Source organism: Lonchura striata, chromosome 7, assembly GCF_050655825.1.
Source record: "Lonchura striata isolate lonStrDom1 chromosome 7, ASM5065582v1, whole genome shotgun sequence".
NCBI classification, from domain to species: Eukaryota; Metazoa; Chordata; class Aves; order Passeriformes; family Estrildidae; genus Lonchura; species Lonchura striata.
The window spans coordinates 35,530,337-35,549,567 of NC_140709.1; the positions used below are offsets into that span (position 1 = coordinate 35,530,337).

A 19,231-nucleotide genomic window follows, 5' to 3' on the forward strand; every position below is an offset into this window, starting at 1 on the left:
GATGGGTCAAATTTCTTCCTGATACAGGGCAGAAAAGCTCCATTCTTCGGAATTTTGCAGAGATTCACTGCTACTTTTGGAAAGAACAGTGCATTAGGTATATTGATGTGCTATGATGTTAAGACAAATGCCCAAATCCACATAGTATTGACTGGGTACCTCATTCTCTGCCAGTGCTCATCTGCACAAAACCCCAAACCACATTAATCCCATAGACTGTTCCACTTATTAATAAGCCCTGCTTTTAGTGAACAGCAATCACAGTCTAGCATAAGTGATAAGATTTAGATACTCCAGCTACCCAAATCTAGCAGATGCGATTGAAAACGCTACCTGTTCTACCTGCTGTGAATACTTCTAAGGGTTCTACAGTGCACAGGACCTTCAGCAGCAATGGTTATAGAAAACAGCTCTCCTCCTCTGCAAAAACAGCTCTTGGTGTGACACACCATCTTCACAGCTGTACTGAGCTCACAGAAAAGTGTTTTCATTTACCTGTTGAGATATGTATGGGATATGCACTTATTCTGCAGCCAAGCTCATGCAACAGATGCTCCAAACTTAGTGCACACCAAAAAGTTTCATTATTACAAACAATACAAAAACAAACACACAAAACTTGTGTACTAGCCCACAACCATCATTCTTATTGTGCATTATTCCAAGACACCATTTCTCAACTGGAAATTCACAAGCTAAGATACAAAACATTACATAAGGGTATGTAAGAGGGCATAAGATCCTGACAATAACTTATGAGCCATTATGAGAAATTTTGTAACAAATATGAAATAATCAAACATTGATCCAGGGGAGCCAGCTGTTTCGGTACAATGGTGTAAAGTGAAGCAATTTTTTGTGATCACTGTTTTTTTTTTTTCTTTAAAGTAGCCATGAGAGCAACCACCCAAATATACAAAAATATTTACTATAATAATTAAATAAGGATCTCAATGCTCAAAAGCCTTCAGAAAATAGAAATGAATTCTAGTTACATGTTTACAAGCGTGAATCATTTTATAAATAAGATAATTTTAGACCAAGATATTTAAATACAGTGTTCTCAAAAGTGTCTGCTTCCAGATGAATTCAGGTCATTTCTTCAACTCTGATTTCCACAAGACTTATCCCATGCGAAAAATTTCCAGCAAAATTCACTTGTAAGAAGTTATAATAAATGTCACATGACATGCCTGCACAGGTTCAAATGCATCTTTTTCTTAATACAATTTCTGGCCTGGGAAATCTTGATAATTACAGCAGATCCTTATCAATGGATGTTAAACACAACATAAATGGGGTCATGCTCAATTGCCTACAAAGGGCTAGTTCAAATCAAGAAAGCAAAAGGTTTCATTTTGCAAAATCCCAATTACAAAATGTCAGTGATTATTTATTCCAGCATTTATTAAGTCCAATGCAAAAATAAAGCATATTAAATAAGCTAAGGCACATTTTTCAATCCTTTCCTCCACTGTATGTTCATTTATTCCAGCATATCAGTCACCTTAGTAACTCACTTAAATGCTCAAAGCTCTTCTGAATCCAAAACAGAAATCACAGCTTCAGAGCAGCTTGTCAGAGCATCCCAGCCGCCCAAGATTCAGCCCATTTTAAAGCCTTGCTCTCAGGATGCTGCTATTTGCTATTCACTTCACAGGCAGGAGCTGAAATGACATCACACAGTCTATGAGCCAGCTGGAGGGGGCCATCCACACCTTGCCCTGCCGGATTTTCTCTGGCTGGAACCTGGAAGCCACATCATAGATGATGTACTGAGTGCAGAGCCTTTGGTCAGAGGTGGGCTCTGCGTGGTAGGACACTGTGTTGATGGTCTGTGTCACATCACTGTCTGGTTTGGGCTGCCTAACCAGGACCTGGCCGCCCGCTGCTTTCACCAGCTCCAGCAGGTCACTCTTCTGGTGCTTTTTGAAAGGTCCCAAAAAATAGAAGTAGCATCCATCAAACAACTTAGGCAGCTGTGTGGAAGAAAAAAGAAACAAGCATGAATACAGGACTTCACAGCTGAACAGAGAGAAAAAAGGTGGAAAGGAAAAATCAGAGCATATAAAACCCCTACAATTTATAACCCTCTCTGGAAAGTAGAACAGTAACTTAACAGGCAAGGTTTTTAGGGTAAGTGTGCAACCAAGAAAAGCTTGTTTATGTGGTAAATTCTTGCTTCTGTTTAAATACTTTCCAGCACAACAGGGTTTGAACTATGAGTCAGGAGTATATACAGCTACTGTTAAAATGCAGTTAATAAATTCTCCAGTGTAATCCAGTAAATAACCAGGAATTAACCCAGTTAAATGTAAAAACAGCCCTAAATGGAAACAAATAGTAATAAAACTATTTCTCTTATAGAAATGGTTTCTCATAGAACTATGTTTTAAAGCTGAGCAGAGAAGGCCAAAGCACATCACTTCCTGTCCCATCAGGTGTGATACTACAGAGTGCAATACAGCGTTCCCCTGACAAGGTTACAGCAACATCTCCACTAATGGAGAAAAATGACAGCTTTATGGGTGTTCATGGCTCTTTGGATCACCTTGCACATAATCAAATTTTCTGTACAAGACCACATTAAAATTTTACATCTCCTGCACGTCTGCGTGTGGCAAAGGGCAGAGCTGCCCAGCCCCAGGTCATTAATCCAGGCTGTGTGGAGCACTAAAACCCACCAGCTGCTCCCGGTTGAGCCGCCCTCGCTGCGGGCCACCTTGGACTTCGTACTTCTCTTCTTGTTCTCGAGCTGAGCTCTGCAGACAGGCTTGCACCCCTAGAAAAACCACAGTAAGGGAGGCAAAAATTAGGCCTGCATGTCATTTTAGGGACTAAGGAGTCATGCTAAGATAAAATTATTACAGTGCAAGACATTAGATTCACACAGCACCAAAGCTTGGTGTGCTTTAGCAATTTGCTTTTAAAACCCGAAAAAATTTACAACAGTGCCTGAAGATGCAAGCGAGATGGTGAGAAGTAATATACACTAAAATCAGTGCTATAAACACCAGGAATTATTAGCTCTTCCTCTTAACCTCTAGAGGTCAAGCACTTAATGTCAAATGTCAAGCTGCTGATCGCTGGAAGCTCAAAGCCAGCGTGCCAACACGGCAGTTATGAAATGGACACAATTGCCTGATAAAGAGCAATTACAAGGCAAGCACAAAGCTGCTTCTGAGCAGCTACGGCCTCAAATAACAAATCAGATGGGATTTCAAGGTCTCCAGGATCAGCACAAACTGGAGATTTATGCTGGGGTTTAACAGTGGCATTCGTTTCTGTTAGCACTGCTGCATAATGAGATTGTCTTTTAGAGTCAACATGTTTTTACCTTGTTTTAAAGCCAGTTATTTTTTCCAATGGAGAAAGCACTGATGGTAATGCATTGCTAACATCCATAAAATGTACTGCCTGACCTCACTCTGGGGAGAGGAATTGCTGTGGTCACCCATTCAAGGATGGAACATTTTGCCTGCATGTACATTGCAGCCATTAATAAGAATTACCCAGGAAAAAGTTTGCAAAGCTGATTTTGCAAAGGGTTCCATGAGGATTTACAATGTGGCCGAGGCTGTTAACTTTTATAGCACCTCACTCCTTCCACCATGTTTCTAATTTGGGCAACTTCTTTGCATCATGAAAATAGGAAACCCACAGTATATAAAATCTATAAACTGAACCAAATCAAAAGAGAACTGTGGAGGGTTGACCCTAAAAAGGAAGAAAGCCCAAGGCTGTGAAGAGAAATACCACTGACAAAGGCACTTGGATGCCACGGCAGTAAGTAGCCAATGGATAGGAATAACTAATCTGGAGAGATCTTGAAAGAAACTCACAGTAATTTGCTGTCAGTTCATACAAACTCACAAAATGCAATGGGAACTCACATTTTAGGTAGTAGAAGTCCTTCAATGTGCTTATATCAAAAAAGAAAAACCCCTACAGAAAATTACAATTGGCTGAATGCTGCAGCAAATATCTCCCTCCCTGTACAAGTATCAGATTGATTATTTGCACTTGTTCATTCCTTCAAGGAAAATTAACGTGAACGAGAAGGGCAAACCTAGTAATGGATTTTCCAGAAAGGCAACTTACATATTCATTATTGATAACAGCAATGAATACTGATAAGTTAATTTCAGTACTCATAACTCAGAAATAAATCTAAAAGCTATTTCACATTTTATTTATTTATTTTAAATCACCACAATTCAACAAGACTTCTTGTGTCAATGTGCCTCTACTTACACTGCTGGTTTTTCCCTCTAAGGAAATACAGATATTAATGGGTGCCACTTACCATAAAGGAAGAAGTCTCGTCTAATCTTAACAATGGAACTGTCCATTCATTAAGAGCATGTTTTATTTCAATCCACCATCAAAAGCTCGATTTCAAGGACTCTCACCACAGAGATGAGGTTTTTATACAATAACTGCATCACAAATTGAGCATCCACTGCCAGCATCAGTAAATGAAGCAAATGCAATACAAAAGTAATAAAAGTCTGAATTAATACAAAAGACTACAATGTCTTTCTGAACTGCTGCTTGCCTGGAAAACAACAAATGAAGTCAGGGAAGTGACTAATGTCAGAGGAGTGTTGATGTCACAGAATGGAAAATCAGTGAGGTCTGTCTTGCATGCACACGTCAGTCCATTTCACACTGCCAGTTCCTCCGAGGAGCTGACAGCCTCAGAGTTCCTTGTCACACGTAATTACAATCCTCCAAGAGGGCCAAAAGAGAGACTCTTCCACCTGTATCCTGTTCTCCCTGTGCCCACAAGAACCACAAGGCAGACATCTGTTTCCTGGAGAAACTGCAAACAGCCAAGTCTGCATGATCAGCACTCTCAGTAACTTCAACAGGTTTGTGACACAGAGGATGTTTTCCACATAGCATAAACAGCCAAGAGCATAAATTCTCAGTGCCCAGGTATTTTTTCTTGATATAAATATTTCAAGAGGAGACAGCTAGGCCTGCATGCACACTCCTTCATGGAGCAACAGACCCTATAGGTTTTTTTGGTGATGGAAAAACAGTACATTTTCAATTAGTGAACGTATTTTCATACAAGATCTAGAGGGAGAACTTGCTCTGCCACACAGGTGTCAGCAGCAACCAGTGTTTGAGGAAGGTGCTTACAACACTGAGGGGAACAGTCAAGGATTATCTATCCATGGAGAAAGAATTCCTGACTAAAAGAAGGAAAGCAAAATAATGTAAGTGATGGAGACCAGTATGGCCTTTAACTGCAGATTTTGGTCAGACTGATTTGTTGCCAACTGGCACCTTTCTCCTCAATGACTCCTGCATGCTGCAGAGTTTGTATTAAAGAACTAAGGAAGTCAAGCATCAGAACAAAAAAAAAAGAAACAAAAGGGAAACATGCCCCTGTTCTCATATTTGAGATAAAATGACAGAGGGCTCAAGCTGGTTTTACACCTAATTCCATATTAATTTGTCTAAACAAAAGGTTATTCTCCTGTTTTTCACTCCCCCTCCACACAAAACTGTGTCAAGACACCACATGCTTGTAGATCTCTACATCTCCATTATCATTTTCAGGTACAGTGAATCCTGTTGGATGCAATAGCCCAAGTGAGGCTCTCCAAAACAGCATAACCAGCTCTGGTTTTGTTATGGTGCTATTTGGAAGCAGCAGGAATGTACAAGTTTCACCATTCTTCCAGGAGACTGTATGACCAACCACAAAATGAGCTTGTGCTAAAAACAGTAATAGCCCAATTTCACACTTGAGAGTAGGGATACAAACAGAAGAGCACACTGCAGACCCTTCCAGCTTGTTTTGGTTTTTTTCCTTTGTGTTTTTTTTTTTTTTTTTGGTGTTGTTGGGGGTTTTTTACTGCTAGAGGTTTTATTTTCTGTGAAAATTGAGTGCTGAGTCCATTCAGTATAGTCCAGGTCTTTTCCTTCAGCAGGTATTAATTCTAAAACTGCTAACATGTATAAGTGACTGGATAACAAGACAGTTCCCTTTTAATGGTCTCTTCATCCAACTCAGTATCATCCTCATTAAGTGGACATAAAAAAGGAAATAAAACTATACTTTACTCACAGGAATATCAGTCTGCTACTTTTACAGGAAGTTTTCCAGAAGCTCTTTTGACCTTTCATCACTTAAGTGAAAATTCCCCTTTGATTTCAAACAGGAGCCATGTTTATTTAATTGACTCCCCAACCTCCTGAGATCAGACTCCCATTTCTCTAGCACTACACTGAAAAGCCACTAGTGAGAACCTGATGCCAAGGCACTGGTCAAATGAATGGACTGAAAAAAAAGAATTGCTATTATCTTAATTTAAAAAATGACCAGGATGACATCTCCCTTCTGAAAGTGAGATAGACACCTTAAGTACTTATGCAGAAAAATGTTCAAAACAGGACTGAATCTCAGAAGGACAAAGACAGCCCTAAAAAAGGTTTCTGAAAATGGAAGGGAACCTAAACTTACTTTTGAGAAGACAAAATTTTAGGAATTTTAGGAGGAGGCAAGGATCAGTGTTATGTTGTTTTCCTCCACACATTCACAGTCCATGCATTCTTGACCAACAAGTCCAACTAAAAATCTAGTCTGTCCTGTTTTAGTATAACACCATTCAACTTGCACAGGATCCTGGCCAATCTTGATTTACTCCTTAATACTACTGCCAAGAAGAGCTCTGGACCATCTAAGTTTGACGTTGTTCAGGTTTATCCATGTTCTTGAAGAGAAGAGGGTGATTATTACAACTACATGTTAATGGCCCTTTAGTTTCATCTCAGTAGCTGGATCAATCACCCACAAAAGAGCAAGACTTGTAGGGATGCAAGTGGCATTTCAATTCTCATGGAGCACAGCTGCCTTGCAGTGCCAAGGTCAGTGTGAAAGCACTGATGGAGAAAGCTGGCCTGACATTAGACCATTGTCAGGCCAGATCCCATGGGCACAGGGGTCATGCAGAGCTCTGCCCTAAAAACACAGAACATCACAAGCTCCGGAGCCTCTTAAAGAGCTGATTTCACACCTTCAAGTTTTAGGTATAAACAAGGTCATTTGCACCAAATTTTAGCAGAACTCAAGCCTGCATTGAAATCCCTAGAAAACATGGCAGAAAGAAGTTTTAGCTTAATGCATCCACATTTAGCTTGGTGCCACGACATTTGGCACACAAAGCACTGCTCATTTTTTCCCCCTGATTAACAAAATGAGCAAAGCATCACTACTTACACTGATCCTGATTACCTCACTGAGCAGCTGCCCCTGCCTTCTCACCTTTGAGATCTAAGGACAAGCAGGTTAGCAGGGTGTCCACTCTAATTGACCTTTGATACAAGTGCAGCTGCTAGTACTGGAAATAAAAGAAATCATGATTTGTAAAATTTAAGATCAGAGCCCTCTAATCCTTATTCATGTAAGTCTTATTGGTTTGTAATGAAACTAACTGCATCAGCAAAAACAATTTGAAGAGAATGAAGTACAAAAAAACCTGGTTGCCAAGGACAAGTTGTAATCACCCACAGATACCCAAGGGTATCTCTCAGTAACTCAATTAGTCTTAGTGAAGTTTTGTTGGATTTGCATTAATAAAGCAAAGAGCAGGGGTTAGTCCCAAAAATCTCTTAGAATGGCTAAAAGTAATTTAGGAATACATGATAGCAACAAAGAAGATTAAATACTACACATCCAAGATCTAGTAGAGTGCAACTGATAATTCCTTAGCTCAGTCTACACTGCATTTTAAAACTTACATACAGATTGAGTAAAAGCCTGGTGGGATTTTTTTTCCCTAGGAAAGGAAGAAATCTGGACTGAGAGAAAGCTTTAGAGGAATTTGGCATGGCTGGCTTCAATATGTTTTCATAAACAGCATTGTTGGCCTCTGCTACAGCAAAGAATTTTTACAGTCTCTTATATGCTTATAAACTGACTTCAGACACACAGATTTCCATGGAGTGAGGTAGAGATCTCATTGATGAAACAAGAGCAGTCTGTTTGCTCATCACATGCAAATGACAAGATCTGCAGAGAATGAAGTGCATCTGCTTAAGAATGGTAGCTTACAAGTTAATCCAGGTGGTATTTATTGAACAGGATGGAACAGATGCTTAGAAAGTCCTGAAACATTCCCAGAAGCTGGAAGCATGTGATTTGAAAACTGGAGCCCCAGGTGTCTTCTCTTCTTTGGAATGAAACACTGCTGGCCACAGCAGCTTTCTAGAGTGATCAGCATGCCTGGAGGTAGCCCTTCCCAAGGAAGGTTAGATTCCCCTAGGAGTTCATCCTCTGGATCTCATCACAGGCTTTTTAATGAGTGAGGTTGTATTTCCTATCCTCTTCCTTACAAAGGCTTCCTTAATGCCATGTTTTCTTCAAACTAGAAGTGAGCTAGAATAAAGCCTCCACAACTATGGAAAACTGAGTATCTAGATGACACAGAACAGAGGAAGCTTTGGAAAGACCAAGTTTTCCTTTTCTTCTAGACCTTATTTCAAACCAGCCCACTTCCAATCTCTGCAGACACCACATTGAAGATATTCTCACTCCCATTTTCTCCTCTGCAAACCCCAGCAGCTTCACAGTGTAAAACTGTGAGCTCCTTTCCAGCAGGTGCAGACACTGTGGGAGTTCAGAAGTTCAGTCCCTGCTGGTTTGAAGCACTGCCCTCTGCTGCACACCCAGTACAACCAGAAGCTGCACTTTGGAGAGTTCTAAAGCTTCTCAGAGCTGCGAGTCCTTTTGTAGGAAGCAGCTGAAGGAAGTTTCCATGTACAAAAAGAGTATGGAACGCCAGTGATCAAAAGTTTTGGGTGTTTCAAGGAGGGATGGCTTTGCTGAGAATCAGCCAGTAACCTAAAAGATGTTTTTGCATGTAAGAGAGACAGTCCAGCCTGAGGAGCAGTCAGCTCAAGCAGCTTTGCACTCCTCTGCTCTAACAGCCTAAACAAGGATGGGCATAGAAAATTCAGAAAGATGTTTTCACCTTGAAATGTCAGTCATGCAGTCCCCTAGCTCTTCCAGTCAACTCCCTGTTGTTGTGAGTCCTTACAGGAAAAGCAGTTTTTTCTGCCTCCTTATAATGATCAGAGCTTAATCATTGCTCCTGCTTTCAGGTAAGGAAAGCAGAGGAAGGAATGAGCAATCAGATGCTTAGAATTCTCCCAGACATTTCACTGCCAGGAGTGACACAAGCTTGTTTCAATGCATATCGTTACTGAGATCATTTTTCATTCCCTGCTTTAACAGATGACAATAACTTTAAGAAAAAAAAACAAGCTGAAAAGCTATTAAAGACTTATGCTGGTTTTAATTACACTGTTCTATGCTCCACATAAAGCTTAGAGGAAATACAGTGATACTTGAATCTTTGTCTCAGCCCACTTGCAGAAGGATAATGACTCGCCACTTCGTGCCCTATTACCATCCCAGAAATAATAAAGGCAATAAAATAATGAAACCAGTGAAAGATATGGCCAAGGGCAAGGAGCACTGTGGCAACACTGCCTCCATTAAATTCTGTGCTGCCTTGGAAGTGGATGTACTGCTGACAGTGTGCTATATACAGAAAAGGTGGAAATGCAACTGGTAACATGAAGTTTTTCTTCTGTGAAGATCTAATATTGCTCAGTGGCAACATCCTTTCATCCTGATCTCCCACCTGAGGACAAAAGGCAACCCCAAAACTCAGGATACATACTTAAATCTTGGCTCTCCAGCACTCAGCTCAAACTCTGCTGGAAAATTCCACATTACCTCTCTACCAAAATGAAAGGATGCTGGACCTGTGTGTATGGATACATGGAAACAGGAGTGTCACAGAAGCACCCAAGAGAAGGAAACTGCTTTTTATGAGAGAAAGATTCACAGCCTGCTGTAACAGAAGAGTTAACATAAGAGACTTTCAAATGAAATACTGTTTTTGCAAGCTTGTGATGTTTTTTAAGAAGTGGTATAATGGGTAGGCTATAAATATAACTTTAGGGATAACAGTCAAATGCAGTTTACCTTGTAGTACAAAAAATTCAAACACTCCCTTATGCATAGTCAGCATTTCATTAAGTGCCTCACTGAGCTTTGTTTTTTCAAATATTTTAGTGAATTTTTTCAACATGAATTCACTTCATGTGAATAGTTTAGAACAGCGAACTGTAAACAACAACTTAAATTTATTATATAACTAGAAAATGCACTTACTTTTGGAAGTTTATTTGCATCACATTTAAGGAAACTTATCCAAATAGAAGTCAAAAAGCCACAATAAATGGTAATGAAAAGGAAAAGCAGGGACCTCTTTTTCCTAGACAAATGTTCCGTCAGCAGGAGTCCCATTATTTGTTATAACAATCTTTAACTTGTAATGACTCTGAAGAAGACTGATAACAGACTGGTGGGAACAGATGGAGTGGTGCTGTTAATTACAGGCACTTAGCTGCATCAGACCCCATGAGTTATTGCTAACATTTCCCACTAGGGAGGAGAATCACTTGCTTTTAAGTAGTATGTTGCTTACTAAGCTGGAGCATTAGCAGTCAGGATTGTATTAATCAGAACCAACAACATAAAACTCAACTGTGAAAAAAAACCCATAAAAATATTCCCTGAATAACCCCTGGACTATTTCATTTTTTTTCCTTTTCCAATCACTTCTAAATATGAAAGTTCTTCCATGAAGATTTAAATTCAGGTCTCACTAATGAAAACTCCCTACTACTCTGAAGTTTTCCAAGCATCTGACTATCAGGAAGATGAAATGAAATAAAGGAAGCATGTAGGGATAGAATGTATTCACTCTGGGCTGAGTGAAGCCAAGAATCTGACAAGGGATTCACCACAGAAACAGGGTCTTCACTCTTGGGAAAAAAAAAGCATGGAACAAACTGCCTGGAAGCCAAATTAACACCCTGAGTCCAGCATCCAACCTGATGCTGTGCTTTAGTTTGCAGCCTCTGAAGCTTTGCACAGTGTCTCCATAAACATTAGTGTCCAGGCCATTAAAGAATCCTGATGTTCTGATGTTTAGTCACACAGTAGAAAACTGGAATGAAATCTGTACGTTTTCCATGGGTAATTAACTCATTTGTAGTGTACTTATTAGCTAAAGGGATTTAGCCATAAAGGTCAAGGGGAAGAAGATGGGTTTAGCAACTACTGTGTAAGCAGATACTAAGAAATACATCAGAATAAATAAATAAACTCAAAATTTGGGGTCTAAGTTCACAGAACAGCTGTATAAAAAAAGGAAGCACTGTAAAAACACAAATTACAGACTGCATAAAACATGATTTGCATGCTAACTTGGGTTAGAAGGTACAACCTCCAATGGATCTCAGCTTGTATGTAAACATAAGCTCACTTCCCACAGGCCTTGAGCACATATACCACACAAGCTAAAGTCTCCTCTCAATTTCAATGCAAACTGCTCATAACACATCCTACAATTCAATAAAACCCTTCCTTCTCTCCCAGGGTATCTTCCAAATCAGTCTTAATGTAGCAATGAAAAAAGTCACTCCCTACTGATACTTAGGCTATGATCTATCCAACACAACTAATGATGAAGTGCACTCATTTACTAAGGAAGTAGTAGTTAAAGTTAAGCAAATATATGCAACTAAATTTCTAGTAATTCATGAGATTTGAAAACAATCCCTTGCATTTTGTGTCAAGATAGCATTGCTATTAGGGCAGTTGTTGGAAAAAAAAAGTTTCTCTAGAATTCCATCTACAATTTCTGCTTAAAAACCCCAAGGAGTGCCACATATTTAATACTTACATTCAAACTTGAGGACCCAACATCCAGTCAGAACAGCCATCATGCATTTGACAGTAGTTGGCATTGGAACATCAGGGATAACAAGATGAGTTACTAGGAGAAAGATTACATCAGTAAAACTAAAAGCACAAAAATCAGAACCATGCCTGGCTGAAAAGAAATCAATCATTATTTAAAGAACAAGCAGACTATAATAATTTATCAGCCACTCTTTCTAGCACAAGGAGGTGATTTTTGAGACTATGATCCGAGTTAGTAGAAGAGCTATTAGAAATTTTGTGGGTTTCAACATACACTTGCTGTGAAAAAGGAAACTCATGGTTTTATAGTTCTACACTAACACTTAAATCTTCAGATGAGTCTCCAGTTTATAGGATAGCATTTTTTTTCCCAATCCTTTTAGAGTTATATTTAACTCTGACAGGAATCTTACTACAGGATCTCACTGCTTTAATACAAAGCTAACGGAACTCCACTCCAAATTCAGGAGTGGTAATCCAGAAGTGAAAGATGGTGGGGGAAATTACCTTAGCATTTTGTTCACAAGCACTCCAAAGAAAAACAGGAGGGATTAGGATAATATTCCTGTCCTCAATGAGGGGAAAGGAACTCCACCAATCTCCATAATTTGGGTTCACCAATCTTAATGAAGAACAAAATCTGAAGTAAGGTAGCATGTGAGAAAACAAACTTTCAACCAATGCCATGCTTTTTTCTCAAGGCTCACCTGCCCAAGGTTCACTTCTGGGGAATAAAATCTTTACAAGATGTCTCACACAAGCAGAGACCTTATAGTTGGTAAAAGGGGTGTAAAGAGAAGAGGTCTCTGAGGAGACTTTGGGATTTTAAATAACAGACAATAAACTGCCAAACTGTGGCTCCCCCAGAAACTTCCTGCCTTGATAGCCAGACAAGCTTTATATGTGTTTACATGCAAAACACACCATCACTCCACTGCAGCTACAACTCAGGGATTTCAGAAACTGCACCTCCCAGGAGTGATAAAAAGCCCTGTTGCAGGTAGTATCTTAAACGATAAAGTGCAGAACTGTAGTAACTTATATTTGGACAGAGACATTTCAACAAGACTCCATACCTCTGCTATTAAATTCAGTGCACCTCTGGGCCTTCAAGACTGTTGCTAATTTGTTCAGCAATTTCTGCTGCTCCACACTAAGATTGCTCCCCAGTATACCAAGGGGTCCATTTCTTGGCTGGCTGGAGCTCAGTGCCTGCGTGAACAGAAAATTCTGCAATAAGCTGAGTATTTGGGAACATAAGGAAAGCAACTTATTTACTGGACAGCTTTCTTTTTCAAGAATAAGCATTTTGAAACACAATTCATAGCAAGCTGAGTGAACAGGGTCCATGAATAAATCTCCATGTAACAAATCAGCTCCACAAGTAAAAAGCTTCAGGGGTACTTCATTTAGCTTATGCAAAGTACCAAAAGACCTCATGGATCAGTTTTTCCTCTCTTGCCCTCTTTGGTGCTTTTTCAAGACACTGGGGTGCACACATAGAGCTGGTTAAACACTGTGTAAACAGCCTAGCAGACTGCAGTGTTGAAAGAGAATAAAATTCCCAATTATGTAGTAGAACCTCCTACTTTTAGCAAAATATTAACACCATATATTGAGTATTGGAGTATTGAATAACCTATTTAATATCTGCATTTCATTTTAGTAAAAGTCCCTAACACTTTGCCCTGTAAGGAACCAGTGCTTAAGTTGGGATTTTTGATGTGGGGAGTATTAATGCAAGGTAAGAGGATCTTTATGCTGACAAGGGTAGGATACTTCAGCTTCTCGATTTTGCCAAGTCCTCCAGATTCCATAGCACAAACACACCTTTGAGATCCAGTTACCCCACAGCCTCAGGCTCTGGATCAAGTCATCCATGTGAGCCAGCAGTCATTCCATGGCGCACACACTCACCCCAAAACAAATGCAAATACCAAAATGGTTTGTCTGGCACAGATGAGCTACATCTTGCATTTGCTGCAGGTGGAAGGAACAGCCACGTAAGTCCTGGTTTAGGTGCAACAGTTTACTTTTGGCCACTGGGTACCTTGTGACCTCAATTAGGAAGGATCATTGCAGGCTGTAGGGGCTGGAGTAGATATCAGCTGCTCTTGTCAACCAGGTCAGCTTAATCCTCCTCCATTAGGAAGCACAGAGCATTTCATAACACAGTAACTTCTAAAATCTGAGTACCTGATTCTGGTTACAAGTCCTGAGAAGTCTTTGTCCGAAGGAAGAGAAAAACAAAAACCCCAGAACAATCTCCCAAAAGCTATGTCCTACTGCTAAGCTGATATTTCCATTGTTGGACAAAGGATGATAATGAAACAGCCTCCTAAAGGCACACAAAAAGCACATGGAACAAAGACTGCTGCTGCCTGCAGACAGTTTGGAAAGCAGAACAAATTTAGATATGCAAAAAAACAACATCAATAGCAAAGTTCAAGCACTGATACTTGAGGAATAACACAGGCTCGTTCTCCTATAATAAAATCACATTACAAGAAACATCTTTTGTCTTCCCACATAAAGCTGTAACACAGAACTTCATAGCTTGTCAGTGTTCCACATACATCCTAGAAACACTGTCCAAGACAGCTTCCCAGCCTATTTTAAATCTCCCTGTAAGGGAGGCGATGTACTGTATTTACATCCAAGCCTTCAATATATAAAGGAAGAACTCATGGCTTGTTGTTTTGTTGAAAAGCAAAACACAAAATCAAACCCACACAGACATTTACCTCAGAGGGCTGGTTAAGTGAAAATGATTCATTCTTCAGTGGCAACATTAGCACAGATTTCATCTTTTTGCTTTCTGCATAGTCCACAGGCCGCAGACCAAATATATTACTGGCAAAACAAGCACAGATGGGTATAAGTAAATAAAATGTGACTTGATTCTTAACTAACCAGGCATATTAGCTGGGTAGCTTTCCCTCCCACTTTCTTATTAATATGTAATTTCAGCTAAAAGCACAAAGCTTCAAGTAAGAATTGCATCCAAGACAGATGGATACTGAATTACAAGCTGTTGCATTCGGCTGAGGAGTAAGGGATGTTCAGAGCAGAATGTTCAGTTAAATAAACCACAGTCCCTATTAAACTGTCTCAAGATGCACTTTGATATCATTTGCAAGACCCAGAAATTTCAGCTTTAATCTTTCATTGCAGTCATATAACCAAGAAATGTATTTTTGGCTTATCCATTTGCCATAAAAGACATGTCAGAAGACTCTCTGTAGTGTATTAAACATGGGAGCTTGATGTGGTAGTGCTTTTATGGGAAAAGCTATCTGCTTCCTACTTGGGAACCACAGCACCCTTGCACTTCCAAAATCTGAGTGTACATCTCATTTTCCATCAGTGTACTGTTCCACAGAACACATTATAGCCAATTCAGTCAGATTTTAGTTGGTTTGCCAATTTTGTTCAAAGCTATTGATTTGCAGGTGGCACCTCATAGTTATTAGTTGTGCTTCCAGACTGATTTCCTCTTTTAGCACTCCTCAGACAGAGCTGATTGCTATAAACACATCAAACTCAGCCATGGCTTCAATTTCTTCTTCACACAGCTTTGCTGCTGCAGGACAGTAGTGAGGGGATGAAAGCCTGAAATTGCAGAACAGGCATCATTGCCATTAGCAAACAGGAGCCTCTGCCAGCACTCTGGGGAAATATTCTACTTGCTTTGCCCTTTGTGGGAATAATGGCTGTTGCAGCTGATCCTCTTCTGCCCACCTCAGGCAGCTCTGGCTCTCCAAAGGCACAATAAGAGCTCGTTATGGAGGGGAAGCTTGTCATGAGAACTAAGCTCTGACTCAAGAGTCTGAAACCTGGAAAGCTTAGCCATCAAACAATGAAACATTTAAAGAGGTCACAGGACCACTGCTGCTTTGAAGAGCTCTCTCTTGGCCACACATTTCTGTTCAGAGTAGGAATCCAGGAAGCTTTACAGGGAATTCCACACAAGACCATAACCCAATCCAGCCCAAAGAGCAGCTCAAATTATTAAGTCTCCACTCTGACTTAACTAGGAGGCTTTGGCCAGCACTAAGCTGAAAGATGAGTCTGACCCCAGCACCCTTCTGTACCCCTGGCTGAGCACTGCTCACTAACACAGCCCCTGGGGAAAACAACAATCCACACAAATCCCCCACAGAAGAGCCCGGGATGGTATTTTACACTATTACCATCCCAAGCTCTTCTGTGCTACTAATGAGCACAGTGCAGGCATAATACAAACTCTGCAGCTGAAAGACAGTTGGTTAAATCCCTGCCCAGGCCTGGGAGTTGCAGCCCATTAAATATTGTCATGCTGTTCCTCCTTTGTCATGCATCATCAGGGTAGCTCTTGCCCTTTCTTTAAATAAGGCCAATATTCAACTCAAACTGCTGCAAGATAAAGTTCCTTTGAACAATGCATCCAGAGAGGAGGGGAAATATATAAACATATCATCAAACACCCCAAAAGTCACCTTTAGACTAGTTGGCTGACCTTTCACTGTGAGCTAAGCAGAGGGAGGGAATCCCTGCATGTCAGTAGTAGAGATTTGGGAGTGCTTTTCCCTCCAAAGGCACAGTAAGGTTCTTGACTGTTGGAAAAAACTCATGAATACTTACCATAGAAAAATACACAGACCAGTTAAATACAGAACATTTTTTGCCAATTGAACTGTACAAATACCAGCTCCAGCTCCTTCTTCTGTATTCACTTACAGTTTTCTCCTACAGTTTTAAGCTTCAGCTGCTTCTTACTAGAGTATTGTGATATGCTGGCCCATCATTATTCAGCATTGAAGAATGAAGGGCTATTTGTTGCATGTTAAGGTGGCATAGTTAAATTGTGACAATCTTTGGAGCTGAGGTCTGAAAAAGGAACACCAGCACAAGAGATGGTTTAAGAGTCTAGAATATTTGCAACTAAACAGATTGTTGAGCTTAAGGAGACTGTGAAAGGTAGCTGAAAGAGGAGAAAAGAGGGTTTACATAATAAAAACCAATCCCAGGAACACATCCTAACAACAGATTTTCAAGTATGATAGCGCTGTAATTTACTTTTCAAAGAGAAAGGATGAAAACTATATTTGTAGTTTTTTAGTAAGGCAGAGGAATGGGAAACAGAAGCTTTAGGGAAATGGTGTTCACATCCATCTTTATCCAACCCAGCTGAAGAAGGGAAACAATTCACTTTGTTCTAAGATGAATTTTTACCCAGTATTCAAAACCAAATTAGACATGCATATTACATCCACCCTAACACACAAACAGTGTTTTCAGAAATACCAATAACTCTGTGTGCTCCTCCTACAAATCTGGGTTTGCTGGGAATGGGTCCAGTGCACATGATAAGTTCCACACTCAACAGGAAGACAAAATTGTTTCTGCTAGAGAGAAGTGCTTAAGCTGGAATACAAGGTCCCCAAAGGCATCCTTCTTTATACCAGAAGGCAAGTGGGCCTTCTGGAAGTTTTTTTTTTAAACATTCCAGAGTCATATGTACATTTGGGTGCAAGCAGCCTCCTGTTAGCCAGTCAACAAGTAGGGGGCTGTTACAGCTGGAACAAATCCAATCCAGGAGTTGAGATGGCTGTGCTGAAAACAAAGAGGACCCCAGTGAAGAGCAACTCAACCAAATCTTCTGAGTATGATTTTCCATGAAATAATACTTTGTAATTCTTTGTAATCAGGAGTTTTAAGCAGCTCCACAAACCAAGTTTTGCCCCAGCCCCACAAAAGAGTTCAGGAGTGAATGGAAATCCTGCAGCCAGGTCTCTTAACTTCCAGACCACCAACTCCCATGTGGAAATCTGAGTGGCTCAGAGCTCTCCAGGCAGCACCTGGATTTTGAGGATGTGCTAAGTAGAAACCTTTCCTGAACCTGACAGAGGGAAAAAAACCCTAATCTGTGTAGCCAGAAAGACCATCTGAGATATCCAAACAGAGACAGGATTTTAATTAACCTAATGTCAGCAGGAAGTTCAACACAATGTCTTCTACTTAGGCAGCAAAGACCTGCACTATCTTGACTCAGAATAAGGAGACAAAATTACATCAGTGCCATGGGTCTAATGACTCCTGGAATGACTGCAGGTTATAGTAATTTTTGTCCCCATGCCATTCATAATTGAGGACCATGGTCTAGCCCTAAGCATTCCCACAGGTTTGTTCAGAGTCAGACTCACAATCACTACACCTAAAAAATAGTGCATGACAACAGTTTTTACTAATGCTAAACTTACTGTGCATGAAGAACTGTAAAGACAGCCCATTTGAATGAAAGCATTTAGAAAGTACTGTGAAATTGCAAATGCATAGATCTAATTTTTCAAATCACTTGGCTTGCTGTGAAGCAAAGAAAAAAGAATTCAAGCATGTTGAAAAAAGACATAGAAATAAAAATTAGTTATGTGTAGGAGATTAATGTAAAAAAATTAACAGGACCAGTAGGACAATTAATAGGTCCACTGGTTCATGTAATATTTTTCATTCGTAGTTTGTATCTCCCCCAGTCAGGGAAAACTTCAATGACATTGTGGACAACTGAAGTGCCACAACTATTAAATGTCACAGATTTCCAAAAAGAAATTTTGCCAAGGAATAAGGAAATCCCAGGATTAATTTCTGGCAAAAGAGGAAGCCCTCATCTGTTCTTGCTTGGTCCAAAAGATATGTGGCTGCTTCCTGTTATATAGAGCTATTTCTTAATGCACTACAAGTTAACATGAAAGGAGAAAAACACAGCCTGAAAGGCACTTGGAATGTGCCCACTTGATGGGTCTGTGAGTATCTGATATCTAAATCTGAAATGGCAAAGTCTCAGCTCTGTGGGTAGGGTTGTACCTCACCCACTGAGGTCTCCCAGGAAGCAGCTGTAGCTTCCAGATAAATCCTACATCCCTCCACAGACCAGTGAGTCTGGCCTGCCTTTGGACCTGCTGTCAGTCATTACTGCACACCTTTAAAATAAATTTCACCTGGCACAACTGAGTATCATGCTAAATTTCCAAACTACTGCCCTAAGCAGGCTGTTCAATGCAAACTGTTTTTGTTCCAGTAGATTAAGTCTTGAACACACAAGGGACATTAAGACACAAAACCGAGTTAATTCTACTGTTAAGACAGCAGCAAGACATCAGTCACTCCTGTGAGGTTTCACACTATATATTTCATGGTGTCCCAAGTAACATTTGAATGCATTTGTCATGTTCACATTTTACTTAGCTTAGCTAAAGTAAAACACTTAAGTAACCACAGTGAGCTAATCAAACTTTCCTCCCTGCTCCTGTGAGATACAGAAGAATCACTTTATCCCACCACATTAAGGAGAGCCCTCTCCTTGGCTGAAAGTTAATTCACTGTAAGCCTCAAGAGCCTACAAAAGGACTAGAAAGGGTTTTATACACCAAAGAGAAAAAAAGTGAACTAAAA

General features: G+C 40.1%; 1 protein-coding gene across 1 annotated transcript in view; it reads right to left on the reverse strand.

Annotated features, from left to right (window-relative positions):
• Positions 1–619: 619 nt before the first annotated feature.
• BARD1 (BRCA1 associated RING domain 1) overlaps positions 620–19,231 on the reverse strand; it is a 40,985-nt gene continuing 22,373 nt past the window's right edge. Inside the window, exons 7-11 of the mRNA XM_021537209.4 lie at positions 14,545–14,653; positions 12,877–13,012; positions 11,781–11,873; positions 2,685–2,782; positions 620–1,979 (exon numbers count right to left, since the gene is read on the reverse strand). Coding sequence (XP_021392884.3) covers positions 1,650–1,979; positions 2,685–2,782; positions 11,781–11,873; positions 12,877–13,012; positions 14,545–14,653 — 766 coding nt within the window. The 3' untranslated portion in view covers positions 620–1,649. The remainder of the gene's footprint in view (positions 1,980–2,684; positions 2,783–11,780; positions 11,874–12,876; positions 13,013–14,544; positions 14,654–19,231) is intronic.